This window comes from Platichthys flesus, chromosome 19 (genome assembly GCF_949316205.1).
Source record: "Platichthys flesus chromosome 19, fPlaFle2.1, whole genome shotgun sequence".
In the NCBI taxonomy this organism is placed as follows: domain Eukaryota; kingdom Metazoa; phylum Chordata; class Actinopteri; order Pleuronectiformes; family Pleuronectidae; genus Platichthys; species Platichthys flesus.
The window spans coordinates 12184851-12204969 of NC_084963.1; the positions used below are offsets into that span (position 1 = coordinate 12184851).

At 43.0% G+C, this 20119-nt stretch overlaps 1 protein-coding gene across 4 annotated transcripts in view; it reads left to right on the forward strand.

Moving 5' to 3' along the window:
* Positions 1-20119, forward strand: part of arhgap24 (Rho GTPase activating protein 24) — a 61584-nt gene that overhangs the window by 36495 nt on the left and 4970 nt on the right. For 2 of the 4 annotated variants that reach the window (XM_062413143.1, XM_062413146.1), the window contains 2 exons: positions 14217-14339; positions 18932-19139. In XM_062413143.1, coding sequence (XP_062269127.1) covers positions 14217-14339; positions 18932-19139 — 331 coding nt within the window. Of the gene's footprint in view, positions 1-6118; positions 6309-11333; positions 11471-14216; positions 14340-18931; positions 19140-20119 lie in introns of those variants that run through there. The other 2 variants (XM_062413145.1, XM_062413144.1) reach the window with 2 other exon arrangements.

Here is a 20119-nt window from a genome sequence, read left to right on the forward strand (position 1 = left end):
TGAACTTTACTGAAATGTAACATACTAGTATTGTTTGACCGACTGTCTCTGCTTCAGTGAATCATTCGAATACCAACGTAATAATGTGTTTAGGATTTGATAATTTGAATAACTGATAATAGGTTTTTAAACTGCATGTAGTCTAACTGCCGCCAAGGTGTAGTTGTACAAAAATATGTACCTTTAAAAACAGTCGTGCCAGAGAAAGAAAAATGGGGCTCTGTAAAAGCTTTCTCGTAGCTGGATCAAGTTTCACATTGCTTGGCTGCTTCGGGCAGATAAGAGAACAGACTCCGGAATTCATAGCCCCCAGCCCACCTGTAATGGTGGTAAAAATGTTCTCATGCAAAAGTCTGAACCTACAGAAGGTAGAGGACTCAAAATTATACAGTATTCTGGGGTTTTAACAATCCAAGCACATGGATTTCTGTCCGAAAAACAGCTTAATGGTTTCAGCACTCGACTCATGGCTCAAAATAACTGTTCCTGCACTCTAAATTTGTTGTGGGTGTGTTTTGTGTGTAACATGCTAAACAAATCAGATGTACCTCTACCATTCCTTCTAAAAGCGTTTGAACCTTAGCGGATTGCTAATATGAGGGCAGCTTTCAGATGGGGGCAGGTGCAGTTTCTATTTAAACAGCGTGGGAAAATGAACTGCATGAGTCTGAGCTGAGTAGACACTTTTCACTGGGTGCAGGATTGGGCTGTGATGTTGGACGTGAGGAGAAAAAACAGCACAAGCCTATGATGGGAAATACGTCTGAACAAGCAACAACTTTGACACTGAGAAATGTTTTTACTGGAGTTAAAGGTCAACAGTGCAACATCTTTGTTATTGCTTCCCTGTGAGAACAGTGGGTTATGACTGAGTAGCCAATTGAAGATTGAATGACAACTGAATTGGTCAACTTAATAAAAAACTATCATTGATAATTCTCATTCTTATTTAAGTTATGTTACATTACTTACATTATAGTATACTGAGTACGTTGGACTTTTAGTTGGACCAATCTGAAGGTGTCACGCTTAAGATCCTGCTAGGGGAAACTTTAATTGACCATTTTTATTCTGTCATGTTGTGACATGATTCATTGATTGATTGAGAAAATAATCTTTGTTAATTAGTAGTTTATTATATAATAGGAATAATAAATAGTTTATGCAGTACTAAAGACCCCATCCCAAGGACTTTCATCAACATTTTATGTATAGTTATGAAAGAGAATGATCTTCTGTAAATCCATCTCGCAGGGCAACAGTACACTGATTTCAAAAAGAGAACATGCATGTGTGGAAGCTCAGGATAGCAGGACCAGTGTCTGCAGGGTTGTTTTAGCTTCATGGCACTGGTTTGTATCCAGAGAACCGATCGAACGACATCAGCAAAAGTCCAACATTGCGTACTCGAACACACAAAGAGCCAAACTCATCGTCAGCGTTTCTCTGTCCTGTCTCTCCACTCAGATCACCACCAATCTTTTTTCGTTTAACCAGCTTCCCTGCAACAACTCCCACCCCACCCTACACCCTGTGCACTGCAACCCTCGAAGGCCCACAGCGCTTTGGTCAGATTTGTCAGAGAAAACAATGACGTGGAATCTTAAAATGCAGGACAGGACGGCTGCGATGGTCACAATTAAAAACATGCTTACCTTGCCGAAGCCTTATGTCGCTGTCCTCTAGCTGTTCATATAATTGGCGACGAAGCGACAGGTTTTATAGCTGCCCTCTCAGGCTGATTTCATGCAGATATTTGTGAAAGAATTATAAATGGCATCAGAAATAACCCACGATCCTTCTGCTGTGAGAGTAGAAAAACTGTGTTATTCATATTCCGCCTCATCAATCACTGAGTGGAAATACGAAGTGGTGGTAAAGCCTTGTGCAGGGTGATGATTGAATGTCAGATTTATCTCTACTTTCTATCACAATAATGTTCGCCCCTGACAGGCACTTCGATCCTTCAATCTCCTGAAGCAATCTAGCAAATTAGAAAAAGGCTGATTAATGATTTTGATGACACGTAACCAGAGTGAATTCATTTTATAATGAAATAACTTCAGGTGAGTAAAACTCTTGAGAAGCGTTTTTCTTAGTATCCTGCCATCAGTGTTTAATTTCCTCTCCCTGTTCTTAACCAAAAGCATGTTCAGAGCTTAACCGCCTGAATTCCAACTTGAATTTCAGCCTTGCCTCCTCCTTCGCTGCTCCCATTAGTCACTATAAAGCAGAAGTCAGGTTTCTACAACCCTTCCTGAAAGGTTCAAAGGGCTTCTCCCAAAGGCCAGACTGATACAAGCTACCAATTTTGGCTTTGGGGAGTGCAGGTGTCCATCTGCCCTGAAGCCCTCATCAGTGCTGAAAGGTGATATTAGGAGGTATCAGAGAGTAGAGCAACAGGCACTTTGTCAAGTCCTCTCTTTGTTTCCTTCTCTGGTGTGGATAAAGGAAGGTTCTTTCTTGTTCCATAACCTTTGACGAACTTCTCAATAAATCGGTCGACTAGTTTTAGTGTAATCCTGCTAACAGATAAACTGATGAAAGTATAACCTGCTTGGTAACAAGGAGGCAGACTGTAGAAAATCTCACATTTTTGTCCTTGAGACATTACCCTCCCTGCAGTTGCATCATTATCTGCATTGTGTGTATATGTGGCCTAGCACCAACAACATCTGCTATACTAAATGAAAAAACATGCAAGATCTTGTGGCTGCAGAGTGCACTCCAAGTGAAGATGTATGGCATGCAGGCCATATAGATTTACAGTGACACGGCCGTGAGTGTGTGATGTGCTGGTCCAACTGGTGATCTGTCATTGGGAGATATGCTTGCGTAACCGAAGGGATGCCTGCATGTTTCACACTGACACACTGAACGTATGCGCACTGATGAAGATGAAAAACAGCACCACGCAACTGGTCACGATTATTACCAGACAGTGATGTGTGGATGCCGTTTAAAACGTGAGTCAGGTTGAATTTAAAGATCTCCACTGCAGAGCCTCTTGGATCCGATTGTGTCGCACCTTTTCAGAAACTTCCTCTGAAAGTATCAGTCTGCTCGGAAGTAATGCTCCAGTCTCCCAGTGTTGAGATTTGGTGAGGGCTGGCAGCTGCTGTCACTTCAACACTCACACGCAATGCTCCAAACATTTTAACGGGACATTAATCCCCCAGTCAAAAGTCACTGAAGCTGTCAGCCGTTTCAACGGCCCACTTGTAAGGTTTTTTCGGTATTTGAGCAAACCTCAAAGTGTTGTCATGCATACTATATAAATGTACGGAATTAATCTCAAGTTATACTGCAAGTCGTCCCAGAATGGCTGTGAATCGTGATTTATATTGACAGTTTTCAGTGCAGGTTTTAGTTAAAGGATGGTCCTGTTTTTTGAAAAGTGTTTGCACTTTTCCTATAATTCACATTTGATTTACATTCCTTATATTTTCCAAAGCAAAAGCTGTGTATTGTAGGTTGTATAATTCACATTTCCTGTGTAAGAGCCGCCACTGGTTTCCATTTCAGTGGAGTATGAACACCTCGTTAAGCCTGAAGAAACGGTGTACAGCCTCATCCATCATCATTAAAATGATGTATCCTTTCATCACACTGCAGTTACATTAGAAGAGGAAGAATGGATTGTTTGAAGATGCCTGGACTGCAGAGCTAAAACATGCAACAAAAGAAAAAACGTTGAAAGGATCCGTCCCACCAGAGAACGCTGCACAGCTCCCTTCCGCTGCACCTCTTTTACTCTTAATTATCATGTAAGGTTATTTTCAATAGCTCGCATGGGACGTCAAGTCTGAGTCGTGTTTCCTTTCCCTAAAGTTGAAATCAATTCCACTTATATGATGATATATTTACAGCAGCCTTGGCCGGACATTGAGATATCACTCTTTATTTAGTTGGCTTAAAATCTGAATGAAGACACTTGGCTCTTTGACACCCCCTCGCTGACCTTCCCTGACTGTCCTCATGACTACTCGGCTCAGTCATACTCAACGTGAAATGAAACCCTCCCTCCTTTCATCCTGTGCGAGTGCAAGGGAGTGAATATGTTTTGACTGAATCACTTTTTGGCGAGGGGACGTTTTGGAAATATAGAAAGAATCTTAGACTGTGTAAAAAGATGGATGGCGCATCTCCACTTCTTCTCACTATCCAGAAATTAAGCCAAAATATGAACGCTGCTACCTTGTGGCTACGATGGCATTGGAGTCTGCGAATGGGGGATGGAGCTGCAGTGTCGAAGTCCTGATTCGGTCTCCACTGTCAATCACAACTTTTCACCACGTTTTTATAGCATCAAACTAGAGGCGCTCAGTAGAGTAGATTCCTCCGCTATGGTCAGCAAACAAACAAACCAAGATGAAAACATATCCTCCCTTGACTTTTATAATTTGGTCCACTTCAGATTCACTAACATGGTGGAGGATGGGTTTATGGCCTTTATTACAGCCTTGGCTTTACTTTGGGAGAGCCGTCATATCGTGGATCTTTACATACGGTTTATGATAACGACTTAAGGATTTATTACCATTGCCTCACTACGCTGAACTCTAGCATTGTTGTCGCTAACCTCATAGCTGCAGAACCCAAGTCATGGAGGTATCGTGTTTGCCTTTCAGCACCAGAGACGAGCTGATGTGACCATTATTCTCAATTTTTTGGTGCCACGATTACCTTCTTCCCTATGGGCACCTGTAGACGGACAAAAGAGTCGAGCAATCCTTGTCCCCTTTGACCTCCCCACTCCTATTCACTTTGTTACTCAGGCAGCATCAGATGGTAATGGATAGCCATAGGACCTCTATGGAGTCTGTGTTCTCTACCAGCCTATGTCTTTGGGGACACAGGTGGAGGCTAATGTTGTGGTGGCGGCCTCCAGATCACGTCTATTGATAGGAATGGACCGGGAAGACATTTAGCCATCAATACCTCACTGGGGGGTCGGGGTTAGGAAACAGGACTCCAGTGACAGATACATGGGAAGATATACAGTAGCTGCAGAGAGAGGGACCAGCAGTTTGTGGGGGATGACAAGTGTAGAAGTTGTAATGAGGCTTTTGGTGGAAGAAGGAGGTTGTGGTGGTAATGTTTTCATTTGCGTTTTTTTGTAAGCAGGATTTTGCAAAAAGCCACTGAACGGATTACAAGCAAACTAATAATTCATGGATCTCGATGAAATAAATCAGGCATGTTTAGGGGACTGTGCAGATCGAAAATGAAAAACCCAGATTTATCGGATTTGGTGCAGTTCCCTCTGAAGCTTTACACAGCTTTGTTTCAAAGTTACAGCATTTTAAGTGTGAAATTGGTACTGCGCCCCTTTAAAGGTTTTGTATAGACTATAAACAGCTGCAGCTGTCTTGTGTTTTTATTTATTTGTTCTGTCTTGTTGTTGTTGGTGGTGGGTGGGAGTCAGGAGCATTTGAAAGGGACTTTGAAGGCTCCAGCAAAAGTCACCTTGGGGGCCCTAAACCAGACCACACTAAACACATGATACCAAACCACATTATTCCAACTTCTGAATCTTTTTATTATAGAAAATCACAAAACTACAATCACACACATTTAGTCGTTCTAGTCTTCAATCCAACCTCTGAAATTGCAAAGCTTTTGGGAGAAACCTAGTTGCGTTGCAGAGGATTTCTGTTGTTCACTGAATTTAAGGCAGTTCTGACTAACCTACCGTGTTGCAATTCTCTTATTGGGAGTTAAACATACATCTTTGGCTAGAAGTTTGGTTTTTATACATCTGTATTGTTATGTTAAGGTTTTTTGAGTTCACATGCTAAAGTCACAATGGCCAGGGTCATTACATCATTATTTTGTTGCAGGTGTTAAAAAAGCACTGCAGTGTGAATGGGGGATTCCATGTTTGCTTATGGGGTCGTGCCCTGTGTCGAACCAGTGGCCTCTCTAAACTGAAGCCTTGAGAGAGATCTGCCCATTGTTTCCCACTACAGTGCTCGAGAGAAATATGTGTGTATGTGTGCGCGCTCCCCAACCCCCTCTTCAAACCTCACCTCCCTCCCCTCCTTCCCTTTCTCTTTCACACCCTCTCAGCTGTGCTCACTCACTCATTCTGAGCAAGGCCAAAAAAGTGGCAGAGCGGCTCCTCCACTGAGGAACTCCCTGTCCTCAAGTTAACCCAGGCAGCCCTGCACTCTGTAACCTACTCGGGAAGCCTCTTTTTCTGGACTGCCACTGACAGGAGTGACGAGGAGGCATGGAGGTGGTGCATCCATCCATTCATAGCTTACCACAGTATGGACTATCTGATTCAATATCCTCACATCAAGGTAAAGATAATAACTGTTATTTTCCTACTGCTGGTTGACACCTTTATATCTAATGTGTCTCTACAGAGATGTATTTCTCCAGAGATCTGTTATAACAGCTGCACTAGGCAGACGGGTTAGATCATCTGGAAGTTATATGACTCATGAATCAACACATGACTGTGTATGCGGGGGGGCATCATTTGCAAAGATGAAAAAGCAGGAATTATGGGTTATTTTGCTTCAACTTTTAATCCTCCTCATGATTCTGAATGAACTAACCAACCCTTTTGTACTGTAGCGACTTCCTGTTCCTCTGGAGGTATTTATGATGTGAGGACTTCTGTGAAGACTGTCATTAGGCACAATATTGAATCTCAACTTGCCCCTGCTTGCAGGCAAACAAGAAGACTCTTGCCGGCAAGAGGGAGCACTGACACTGATGGAGTCATCTAATCTCCCATTGTCCAAACCTACATACGCACAAACTCTGGGAGAATTTCCTTTTTTGTTGTTATTTAAAAGCTAACCAAGGTAGTCATAGCGTCTGCATTGTTGTCAGGGTCGGCAGCAGCAGCTGTTTCCTCCACTTGGCAAGCTGCACAACCAAAGTCTGGTAGAACTGAACTTTTTCAGGCCCCCACAAATTAAATCCACACATGATATTTTGTCACATTTCGGCCTGCTAGTCTGATTTTAAAGGCGAGACGATTTCCTCAAGCTTCTGTTGTGTACAGTTTTTTTTTATTGGCATTGTATATCATACATTGTTCTGGTAACCGGACATTCTTTACGACATAGTTTAGGAAAATATGTTCTTTCTGGCCGAGAGTTACAAGACAAGAAGGTTAATATCACTTGTATACCTGGGGTTTATTATAAGGCTAGACCCAGGAGACGGATGGCTTAGTTTAACATTTAGCTGGCTAGTCTGGCTCTTGCCTAAAGAACAAAAATATCATAACATACCTAATAACATAGGTGGAGTGTTTGTGCTAAGCTGAAGCTACATGGACACTTATAAGCATGATTTTTTTCGATGTTAAATCTTATTTCCACATACCTTTTTTAAGCCCTTAAAATACAGACTTCTCTAAAGGCTGTCGACCCTCTTTTCTTTCAAAGCTTTGGGTCTGTGTTTCAGCCTGACCCGGCAGAATGGAGACATTTGCTTACACAGTCTCTCCCATTCTCTTCCTAATGGGTCTTCACAACTCGACCATCGGGCCAGTGACCTGTGTGTACATTATCATTTCCATCTCTGGAACATCCAGAAGAACTCAAGGTCACCAAAGTAGTAGTCGCTGAAAAAAACAAGATGTCAGCGTACTCCTTTTGGCTGCAGACATTTTGGCTGCTTATTAATAAACAATTGAACACACAACAACCGACAAATTGGTGGCATCAGCATATCAACGTTTAAGCCCTGTAGGCCCTGCTATTACAAGCTCCTTAAAGGAGTGAGTGATGCCTAACTAGCTTCGGTGAATTATGTCATTATAGTGTTGGCAACAAGGTGACTTGCGTGTTTAGGTGTGTTTGTATGGACACAGATTATTTCTGGTTCAAAGTTGAAATGTTTGTCTAGACTTCAACATGTCATTTTAAAATGTATTAATATGGACATACACCTGGCTGTTGCTTTTATTCAATATGCAGACGAAGAGTGGAGTACTATTTATTTTATTACGATTGTTAAAGACTATTACACAAACATTTTCGACTAAATACTAAATTTATCATCCAGTACCTCTCTGTGCATGTGTGCTCTTAGTGTTGTTTTTACAGGACGTACTCACAGAGGCACAGCTCCGAGTGGAGTGTATCAGGGGCTTTCAGGTATTTGAACAATTACAGCACAGTGGGATCCTTTGTTGTCTCCCACCTGTTTCCAGCCATTAGTTAAAGACTAGTGTGCAGCTGGGTTCGGTCCACTTATTAAGGCCAACGGTCACAACTGGAGTGAACAGTTGTAGCTGTTTGCACGACTCGCATGGTAATTATGACACACATAGGGGAGCTATAAATATTGGGCGGGCTGTCCCTGAGAGTTTTTCAGTGATTTGGTAGTTTTCCTCAAGGATACGCAAGAGTTGTGTTAATGATATCCTTCATACTGTAAAATATTATGATTATAGTTAATTTATTGACGTTGTTGACCTGTATTAACCACTTGTTCTTGGTTATTTCTGGGACATGATGCAGCTGGAGCTGAATTTTTCCTGTATGTAAGTGGCAAAAGCTTGTGTAAACCACGTTGTCATTTTAACACATGCTTGTAGATAATATTTTCAGTGACATACAGCCTCACATTTGAAAAGTGAAAGAGTTTGTTTAGATTTTTCTCTTTTCTGAACTTTCTTGAGTTCGAAGTCTGAACCTGATTGTGGATAAGGAATACCGCTCCTTGCGCCTTCTCTGACTCAAGCTCTCGTCTGAAGTCCCAGCCCTCATGCTTCCATGCAGCTGGCAATTGTTCAGCACTGAGTTTGTAAAACTTCGGGGCCGTGTGCTCAAGCGTGGAGAATCGGGGGGGAATTGCAAGCGCTGCCACGGTTGTCTCCTCAAGTACAGTCGCGCAGTGAGTGATGCTCCTCGTCTGTCTCCGCCACTGAACCCCTGCTAGGATTGGTCTCATTTAAGAGGCGATGATTGAGGGGCTCCTTTGAGACGCGGTGCAAGTCACAGCGTAAGTAGTCCGGGAACCGTGCGCCGGAGAATAATACTGGAAGGCAGCTTAACCACAGCAAGTAAAGAATCTGTCAAAAGATAGCCTGCAGTCATTTCATTTAATGGGCAGACAAGGAGAATTGACCCACGGCTGACAAGAAGATATTTGAGCTTAATGTTTTATCTTTCTTTCTAGATCTTGACGGCTGTGAAAGCTCTTGTCGGGGGGGGGGGGGTCTAAAAAGCTAATATTTATTCTTCCCATAGATGTGGTTTTAGTTTCAACTGATAATCCATTTACTTGATGGTGGTTTTAACCCCACAGGGAAATCACTGATTAACCTTTGTGTCTGAAGTCAGAGGACAATGCTGAAACGCTGGGTTTTGGCACATGAAAAGGTTTTTACTGCATTAAGCTACATCCATACTACTACACTTTCGTTTGGAATCTCTGGACACACCAGTCCAGAGTTTTAGATCCACTAAAACTTTAGGAAACACAGCTTGTTATATTTTTGTTGAGAACCAGGGCTGAGTTCTAGTCTGGATGGGAAGGAATGTCAATTTTTAGAAATAATTACCAAGATGCTCCAATCGCTTGACGATTGGGTTTTTTCTGTCATGACAAAAACATCGCAAATCCGTCAGGCTCCTATCACATGACCCCCTCCGATAGGTTAACACCTGGCAGTGGTTACTAGTGTAGAAAGCAGCATAGGTATTAAATTATAAGCATTGTCTTTACAATGATACAACTGCTAACAAATGTAGGAGAAAAGCTGTTATTTGAGCAGTGCAGTACTTCCTATGTCCAGCATGCCCACTGTACAACATTGTGGGCGGGGATTGAACCTGATACAGTTTCATGTGGACAGAAATTATATTTTTTTTCAAAACACTTGTAACTCAAATGCAGTGGTATGGATGTCGCCTTGAATTACAATGCAAATGGAACACTATTCATTAATTTGTGTAGCCGTCTGCAGCACCTATGAATGGATCTAGATGTCTGTCCCACCACTGAGCCTGTTTTTGTTCCATTACAGCCAAGGGCATTCTGTCTGCAGCCATAACATTAATATTTATACTATGAAAATACTTAAAAAGGAGAGGGAAGGCTTCAAGAATGCATTTCTCCTCAGTCATGGAGAAACTTAGCAACAGCTCTCTCCAAGGTCTCTCTGGGGGTTTGAAGGTTTTGTCCAGGACGCTGTCCTTGAGCTAAGTATGTTGACATCTCGCCGTCTTTATAAACCAAGTGGCCAACTCAGCCACTGTGGAAGAAAACTGAGCATCAACAGGAAATGGCAGGAGGAGCAGGAGTGTGTTGTAATGGCAGTGGTATGCTGTATAATCCTGTTGCATGCTTGTTTAACGGATTCACGGCCGTTGTTTTCGAGAGGAAATGGTGCCTGTCCATGCAAGTGATGCAAACAGAGGCTCTAGGTTAAAGGTTAATTCATTTAAAAAATTTGGGCAAGAGCACTCACAGGGACACCGGGGAGTCACAATTAATTTCCATAACAATCGACAAGAACAATGCTGAGGGTGGGGATGGCCGTGACTGAAAAACTGTTGCATGCCAACTAGGTCAGTGTGACTAATTGGTGTCAGCGTGGAATCCCACTGACAGATCCACTTCAGTGGAGAACCCAGGGGGATCTGGGGATCAGAATCGAGTGATTGACATTCTGACAGTGTAATCGAGCTTCCCAGTAAAACGTCTTTGTAGCCCATGGGAAACGGGACGAGCATTTCCCAAAATCTGATCGAAATATGTCATTTTCTCTATACAAGTGATATTGACAGTAGTTTTTGCACTGACACCCGGTCACCTGACCCACCTCAGGGGCAGATGAAAACAGCGACTGTTACTTATTATATTGCTGTTTTGTAACCGATTATTCTCTGAGATGGTTATTTAAAACATGTTGGAAATTTTGCACAAAGTACAAAGTGTGTTTTTGTGACACAGACCCTAATACATCACTGTACAAATGACACTGCTGTGGCATGGTAACCTGGTAACATTTCGGAAAACAGTCAAACTATTTCATGTATACTTTGACTTTTAAGTCTGAAACCATCCCCATCCAGCAACATGGAGGAGGCACATCTTATCGCCTATTATGCAGCCAGCCACCAAGGGGCGATCAAGAAGCCAGTATCTTCACAACTTGCTATTTGTGTTAGTGCTGCTCTGAGAGAAGGGCTCACCTGACCCTAACCCCTTTACTGAGGGGGGCGGGCCCCGGGAAAAGCTCTGAGCGCCCCTGCTGGTCTCTCTCTCTCTCTGTCTCTCTCTCTCTCTCTCTCTCTCTCTCAGTGGACTCAGCGGCTCATCGATATCCTCTCTGAGTTAAACCCTTTATACAATCAGCCGATGTGTGGAGTCAGTCACAGGGAGGAGGACTTGTGGCTGAATCTCCCTCATGATTTCTCGGACTGTCCTGGAGCCACGTTGTTTTCGCACCGGCTGAAGAGTCACTCGCATGTGATCGACGCGTTCACCGGTTAGTGCATCGTTTCATTCCACCGCTGTTTGTGGAGGAGATCAAGTGACGCGGTGTTTGTGGATCTGCCTCTTGTTTACATGTTGTTGTTGTTGTTGTTGTGGTGACTGGACACATGGCGCACGTGTAAATATGAGCAGAGACGACGCAGCGTTGAACAGACCGGTTTGCGTTGCAGTGTAAAAGATGTGCGTGTGAAGTCAACAGATGATCTCGCCTCCATGTGAGGAGGTGATTACTGAGTCCACATCGGGGTCTGGCTAATCACTGGATCAGGAGCAGAGAGCGGTGGCCTGTTGTTTTAATGAAGGATGTCACACTCACATCAGCTGGTGAAACAGTTTCAACACTCTAATGTGTTTGATTTAGAGCATTAATAAAAACCACTGTTGCTCCAGGCCCAACATGGAGGATTTAATGGATGATGCATGAATGAATGGTTGCTGTGATGAAACCAGGCAGACCTCTTTGTACAGCACTAAGTAAACTGTGACATGTTCCACTTTCAAATATTTACGAACTGAACTGAACCGCAAATGACAACATATTGATAATGCTCCGGTTTCTGTTGATTAGTCTTAAAAGGGGAGAGAGAGAGACTACACTATAATGTACAATATTAGTTTAATTTCAAAGCTTGAAAAACGTATCATTTTAATTATCAAACAATCTGCTGATAATGTCTCAATTTATTATCGACAGTCAACGAGATATCTAAACATAGTTACAAAAAAGTACTCATAAAAGTACTTATAATTGTACTGCACCCATAAATGTTCTAACTATAGCAGTCACATTTAAAAATGATGATCATCCTCGATGTGATTAAGATGTTAACATGTCTACATAGTGTGACTAAAGTCAGATTACTCCACATGTCCCAATCAGATCGTTGCTCGTGATCTCATTCAGATTAAGGTCATCAGAAAATGCTGTTTACACGACTGTGTCTTTTTCAGAGTGTTGTTTTAGGTGGATATCAGAATATTAACGTCCACTAAGGCAAATGGACAGTTGCTGTATATGTGCAATTACAATCTCCACTCATAAATGACCTCATCTGAAACTTGAGTCGGTCTTCTCTGTGAGATGGAAACATGTGGTCGTGTTTGTTGTGCCGGAGTTTGCATCGTCTGTGTTTGCTAAAGGAGCTCACAGTGGATAAACACTTACATACTGAGAGCTGCACGGGACAAACTCTCACGTCTGCTGCCTGCTAATGAGATCTCATCAGGACTGACCGGAAACATCAATCTCACTGTCACACTGACCACTCAACCTCTCACACACACACACACCAAAAACACACAACCGTCATCTTAAACCTTCTTCATATTTATTCTAAACTGTGCTTGTCATTAATTTGCAACATATCTACTAGTGCTCACTTTTTTGGTATTTTTCATAACATTTACTGCTGTGCCGACCTTTCCTCTGGTCCAACACACACTTTTCAATGTGCCATTGACCTTGTGTTAACTCACATAAATGACAGTTAAATGTAAAGGTTATTCCAATTATGTTGAACATGCAAATCGGTGGCACTCAATAATAATTCAAATGTAATCATTTGCTGGCAGATTGAGGAGTAGAGGAGGAGAACAGACAATTAAAAATGTCACATTAATGTGAAAATCAATTAGTACAACCACGCAGCTTAGCTGTACAATAAGAGATAAAGAGGATTGTGTGCATGTAAGAGTTTGTGGAATCATCCCATTTTTGCAGCTTTCACTTCACATTAAAATATCCAGTGTCTTTTGGTTTATATTAGAAAACAGAGAGAGTCAATTCCACGTCTTTCTCAATTGACCTGAGCCCTGATCCTGCCTATTATTTTCTATTTGAGCCTATAAATAATATTTTCAATGCATCGTGCAGATCTCATCCCCATACAAATCAATGGCTCGCGATCCCTGGTGGTCAAAGTCATGAATAATTCAGCCGCTGTGCGACACACCATCAGTCTGTTAATAGCTCATCTCTTCGACCAGGTTCAGAAATGCCACCAGTCAATGTTTATTATGTTTCGTCTTAATAGAGCTGGAGTGGATTCCTTATGTGAAACGGATTCAGACCCTGCACGTAAATCTGTCCTGTGTCACATGACTTCCGAGTACTGAGTCTAATGAGGATGCAGAGGCCTAATGGACATACGAATACATATTGACTTTTCTTTTGATTTATTATGGTGTGTGTGTGTGTGTGGGGGGGGGGGGTGTTAGGTTCAAGTCAAATAATCATGTCACATAGAGACATATATAGTCTTATACTCCACCCTGATCTTCGGTTTCTACTGTGCAGTTTGATAATAGAAGGTGGTTTCTACATTCACACCTGAGATTCAGACGTGCACATAAGCATGATTTTGTGACCATTTAATTTTGCAAGCCAGCCATTGTCCAAATATGCAACTTGCACTTTTACACTGATAGAAGACTTTCCATAGAATTAAGAAACATCCTGTTATTACCTTTTGGAAAGGAGTAATATTTCTCATATGGATAAATATCAAATAAATATAGACCCAAATTATTCCAAGCGTCACTGGAAAGCATGTCTGCACAAAGTGTTTTGAAATTTCACTTCTTGTAAATCCTGTTTGAACTGAATAAAAAAAAAAATCAGATGAGCAAAGAATCTTCGCCTTTTCTCTCAGGTCCCATGAGAGTTTCTGACTTGAGAGATCTCTGCAATGTACAGATGTTTAATTCATCTCTTATTTCTCCCGCCCTCATGTGCACAGGGGCAGACAGAGAGCGGATGACAGCCAACCATGAGACCTACCTGCTTATGGCCAGCACCCAGAATGACATGGAGGATTGGGTGAAGACAATCCGAAGGGTCATCTGGGCACCCTTTGGTGGAGGTCGGTATTACATTACACACACAGCCAGTGTTTAAGTTGTTAATGACCTCAGCTTGGGGGGGGGGGGGGGGGTTGTCTGTGTCAGCAGGTTTACTCCAATCTACAGATCCTTTTTCAAACTTTTGAGGAGACCTGGTGCATAACCCACTACTTGCAATGTTTTTAACATGGTGAATTAGCCTTGGTGGAAGTATGCACTACTTGCTTGTTTATGACATTTGCACAGCAGGTTATGTGTTCATGCGGATGTCTTTGTAAGTTTACAATAGCGGTGCTCGCGACAGGATAAAGGCCCTTTCAAAAAGAAAATGATTTGCAGTGAGCTGGCCAATGGGTTCAGAGCAAAACATTCTCGAAAGTATAAGCAAAATAGATAATTGGATGGATCTTTGTTTTGGCTTCTGAATATTAATTAGGAAATGTTTTTTAAATCCATGACGTGGATTCACAGTTGCGCCATGTGGAAATTCTTCTCATGAAGTTGTCCCTGACTTTGGTGGCATCACTGTGCTGATTACTGGGGGTCCCGCTGCGCCGCTGTGGCCTGTTATTGACTGTGCTGGCAGATATTGGCCCACATTGTGTGAGAGCAGGGCTCAACAAGCGCGGCGTTTGTGCGCGGGCGGGCAGTTCAGGCGGCTCCCGGTGACACAGTGAATGGACGGGGCCAAGCCGGCCCCCTCTTGTTTCCAGCGCCGGGAGTTTGACGTCAATTGCAGTTGACTGCTCTTCAAAAGGACGAGCCATTTGTCATAGATGCCACGGGAAAGGTGGCTCCACGCTGGAGCCGAGCCACCGCTCCCTCTGTCTCCCTCACACACATGTACACGAAGAGCTGGCACACACACACACATACACACACTTCATATTCCAGCTTCACAATTTGCTGTAGCAACAGAGACAAACTGAGCCCTGATTGGCTGGTCAGTGGCCCCGGAGCGTGATTGTGCTCAGAGAGTGACAGACAGGGAGGGAGCTCCCAAAACGAAGCCCCCGGCATTTGACCCACAGAACCACTTGGAGCCGGCTAACGGTCCTGCTGTCATGTGGCGCTGAACGTTCACTATGATGCTGGATTAATCACCGGCCGACTGGTACGAGCTGTTGGGTGAGAGAGAGAGTTGGAAGTCAGACCAGTGAGACATGTGCAGCTGTGGCCTCTCCATCTGGATCCTGGGGGATCTGTTTCATGGTAATGAATGGCTTGTTTATAGCAAAGAGCTGATCTTCCCTGAATTCTCTGAACTGTGTTGTTGCCGAGGGACTCATACGATGTAGAAAGTTAAGAAGGTGATTTTAAACTTGAAATCAAAAGTTTGGTGCAGTTATCAGGTTGTGCATCTCACAGCTGATAGGATAGGAGCGATATATACAAGGTAAACAGCGTATTAAATGTATATACAGTGTGAACACAATTGCACAGGTAGAGATGAGTATTGCAGTTACACCTAATTGAGTGTTGAGAATTTACAGACTGTTTTGTTGATTTCATGTTTGTGGTGCAGTGAAATCCAACGATGGCAGTGGCCTTGAAAGTCATTTCTATATATAAATATCAGTTCAAGCCACCAGAGACCCATTCTTGTGTTGGTTTGGAGTAATTTCTTTTTAAGGAAACCTCCTCCTGCACACACTCCTTATTTCTGACATGTGTTGTGTCTGCTTCAGTCTGTGACACAAACAATTTGACAGTTTACATTTTCAGTCAATTTTTCTCCTCGCGTATAGTTTACATTGGGTTGAAATAAAGTATAACTTCCCAATATGAAGTACTTGACAGTAAAATATGACAGTTCCAGGAAGAAGCAGGAAGGTTCTGTAGTGTGTACAGGTTTGTTAAACATGTGTGAAGTTGAAGTGAACTGAGTGATTCCCGTTTCTAATTATGTCTGTATCAAGATGTTAAATTGATAGTGAGTCATTCACTCAACTCCTTATGGTCGCCAATGAATATGTTATGATAAAATTATCTCCCTGCAAATAATACACTTGTAAATACAAGGCTTTATAAGAATAAAGCTGTGTCATGGTCAATTTAACATAAGGAGTTACTAGTGTGGAAAACCTGCTGTGTGCTCGGCCTGTGGTGATGCTGGTTGCAGCTGTCTGTCTGAAACTGTAAAAGTTACCTGCAGTAATTGAGACATGGCGAGTAAAGTCTACAGATCAATGAAGCTACTGCGTAAACTGCTGTTCACCTGTTTATTCAAAGTTCCGTGAAGAACAACAGAACCCTGAACTGGAGAACCATTTGTCGTTTTAGTGAACAGGCTGTAGTGATCAACAAAGTAGCATGTGTTGTGTCCCAGCAGCTCCTGCTACAGAGCGCTGGTCACATGTTTATTCAATTGTACATATTGTATTAATATTGAACATATTGTGGGTCGGAATTGCCCCAAATCGGACACTGCATTTTTTGGGCCCTTAACAGTTCATGTTTCAAGTAAAAACCCAATAATGTGAACAGTGGTTCTTGAGGTATGCGAGTCACATGCGGACAGGGGTCGCTGGAATTGTTAAATTCACTCCAAATAACATCTGCTAACTGCTGATATCATATTTTGTCAAATACATCCTGATCCGATGCTTTTACAAGTCGATATTAAGAGTCGTTTCACTACAAAACCAACCAAGGGTCTGTACCAGTCCATACAAACGTGATGGCGTGTGTTGTGGGCATTTGAGAAGCAGGTTTTTCTCTTTGGTGTCAAAATCATTATTCCTACATGAGATATTCAGCGTTGTAATGTAAGGACGCCATCAACCTCAGCATCATATCACATATTTGAGGGAGATTCATCCAAGCACATGATCGAACCACTGGCAAGGAAAGGGCATCAGGAATCCTGGAGAAAAACAGCCTGTGTTGTGTCTGAACATCTCTCCCTCTGCATATATATGTGTGTGTGTGTGCGTGTGTGTTTGAGTGTAGACGTGAGTGTGTGTTTTTGTGTGTTCCTGCTGAGCTCCTTCAGAGGAAAAGTTCCTCTCTTTTGCCAATCCCCCTGCAGTCGTGGTCCGAGCCCCTTTTGTCCAGTGAGGAAACAGCCAAACACGTCATACAAACACATGCACAGTTCATAAGCTGGTTCCCACATGTGACCTGGGAAAACATTCCTGGACCCATGACTGGGAGCGTCTGGAGGGATGTCCTCTCTCTCACTCACTTCTGTTTCTCACTTGATCTCTGATGCTGCCGTTTTCATCATCGACGTGAGGGATACTCATCATTCTCTATATTCTGCTCTGATCCGCCTGAGAGCTTCAGATATCTTCGTGTGGCTGTCGACTGTTCGGTCTTTTGTTGGATTGCTGCATCAACTGAAGGGGGGGGGAGACAAACAATCCTCCAAAGTGACCGACCCGGAGGAGAGAGAGAGAAGACAACACAAGACTCGGCTGTTGAACTTCTGAGCGACTTGTTCTCAAGTGTTTTTTTTTTCTTTCTCTGAGATGGAATTGAAGATGCTTTAACTGAAGCCGCTGTCAAACCCGATGCATCTCTCCCAAACACAGAGGCTGCTTCTTGGGAAAATGCTGTGCAAGCGCTTTAAACTCTGCACCTCCGATGTGTTGTCTTGTCACAAATCCATCAAGCGGCGTTTCTTCCGGAAGCTTGCCGGCTGCTTCGGTCTCAGGAAGGGTGAGTGAGACCACGGCTGACACACGCAAAGTGACGAAGACGCGTTGATGCACTCTCAGTCGATTAGCTGTGGATGTCCACTTTCACCACAGGGGGTTCGGTTGTTGTTAAGCTGCTGCTGCGCCGTGTCGAGGGCACGAGGATCCTGGGTAAGCTCGGTCGAATTCAGCCGCCGTGTGTGTGTGTGTGTGTGTGTGTGTGTGTGTGTGTGTGTGTGTGTGTGTGTGTGTGTGTGTGTGTGTGTGTGTGTGTGTGTGTGTGTGTGTGTGTGTGTGTGTGTGTGTGTGTGTGTGTGTGTGTGTGTGTGTGTGTGTGTGTGTGTGTGTGTGTGTGTGTGTGTCAGTAGCCTCTGTCTGTATCTAGAGACCGGAAAAGTATGCAGATCCAAATCTCTCAGGAAGGCTGCGTTAATCTCCCCCCCCCCCCCCCCCCTTGTGTAGCGTCCACATGAGACTGCTGCTGCGTTTTCAGACAAAAGGCGAGAGGTGCTCAGCAGGAAGTTAGAGATTCTGATCATCGGAGTAAAGCTTTGTGGGTGTACTTTAATTTTTTTCTTTTTTGGGGTTTGGCCTGTCAGTCTGACCTTATCGTGAATCATTTTTTCAATCGTTTTAACTGCTTGCTTTGAACTGCTTTAAGCCTGGGAGTGAAAGTCAAAGAGTGCGGAATTTTTAACAGATATCCTTCATTTTTTGTTATTTGAGGATTGTGCAGCTGAGAGAACCACATTCTATACTTATGTCTGTGGTGAAAACCCCTAGTGATCAATGCAGACCCTGTTCTTATCGTCTGTGGGAAGTTGACCCCGTTGTCAACAACTTATTCTCACATTATAAAAATGTGCTTTACAGCTTTTGTTAAACAATTCTGGGCCGGTATGAATAAATACAGAAATTCGCTTGTTGCTGTTCCTCTGTTGTGTATCAATCTCGTCCCTCCTGTGTTCCAGGGATCTTCGGTCAGAAGCTGGAGGAGACGGTGCGGTATGAGCGCCGCTTCGGGACCAAGCTGGCCCCGATGCTGGTGGAGCAGTGTGCGGATTTCATCCGGCAGTGGGGCCTTCAGGAGGAGGGTCTTTTCCGGATGCCTGGACAGGCCAACCTGGTCAAAGAGCTGCAGGACGCCTTCGACTGTGGAGAGAAGCCCTCGTTTGACTGGTGAGGAGACGTGTCAGCCTACTGGCTGGTCGGATTTCCTCAGTGGGTTTTAATGTGTAGCTGATAATCAGATGTTGACTGGGGGTTTAAAGAAGTTTTCAAAGAAACAGAAGTGGATGAATGGGCATCATTATCTTACAGCCCTCTTCTCAGAACCGACGCTTGCACTCGTTACACCCGGAGTGTTGACGTATCCAACAACTCCAACTGTTTATTCTCACTTTACCTCCAATAGCTGTGCTGAGGTTAAATGTCTATTACAGCTATTATCACATTCTCCTCTTCTGTACAGCACAGCATTGTGACCAGGGATCTAATGTATTTTTCACACCTAATATGATGTGATACACTTATATGATATGAAAAGGTTCTATCAAATATTTCAATTCATTTCTTTCTGTATAGCGCCAAATCACAACGTACATTATCTCTCATAGTAACGACCGCACGATATTATAGAGACAACAGACAGTTGCCACAACAAGCAATACACAAAGCAACACACTCAGTGTGGGCGGCTGTCTGCATCAGCCTGATGGGGTGAGAGGAGAGAAATGGTGGAGAGAGGAGAGGTGGGTGGAAAAGAGAGAGAGAGAGAGAGACCAGGGTCTGTACAATTATCAAAGTAATAATAATAATGATAATGCTGTTGCATTTTGCTCTGTTAGTTCCTGGTGCTTGCTGAAAACATGGGAAATTAATTGGATGGTTTTGTTCCCTCCTGTTCCTCATTGTACTTCGATTGGAAAGAATGGTTTTTGAAATGTTCATTCTCATTTATCTTGATTACCTGATGGGAACAAGGTTATATATATACAGGAGAGGATGATTGGGATTATGCTTTGAAAACCACACGGGTACATATTTTTTACAGCTTTTAGGAGCATCAAGAATTTGATTTGATGACATCCCAAGGTAAAAATATAGCTTGATGGTTTTTGTTAGAGTTGTGAGACGCATATGAGTTAATTAGTAAATGA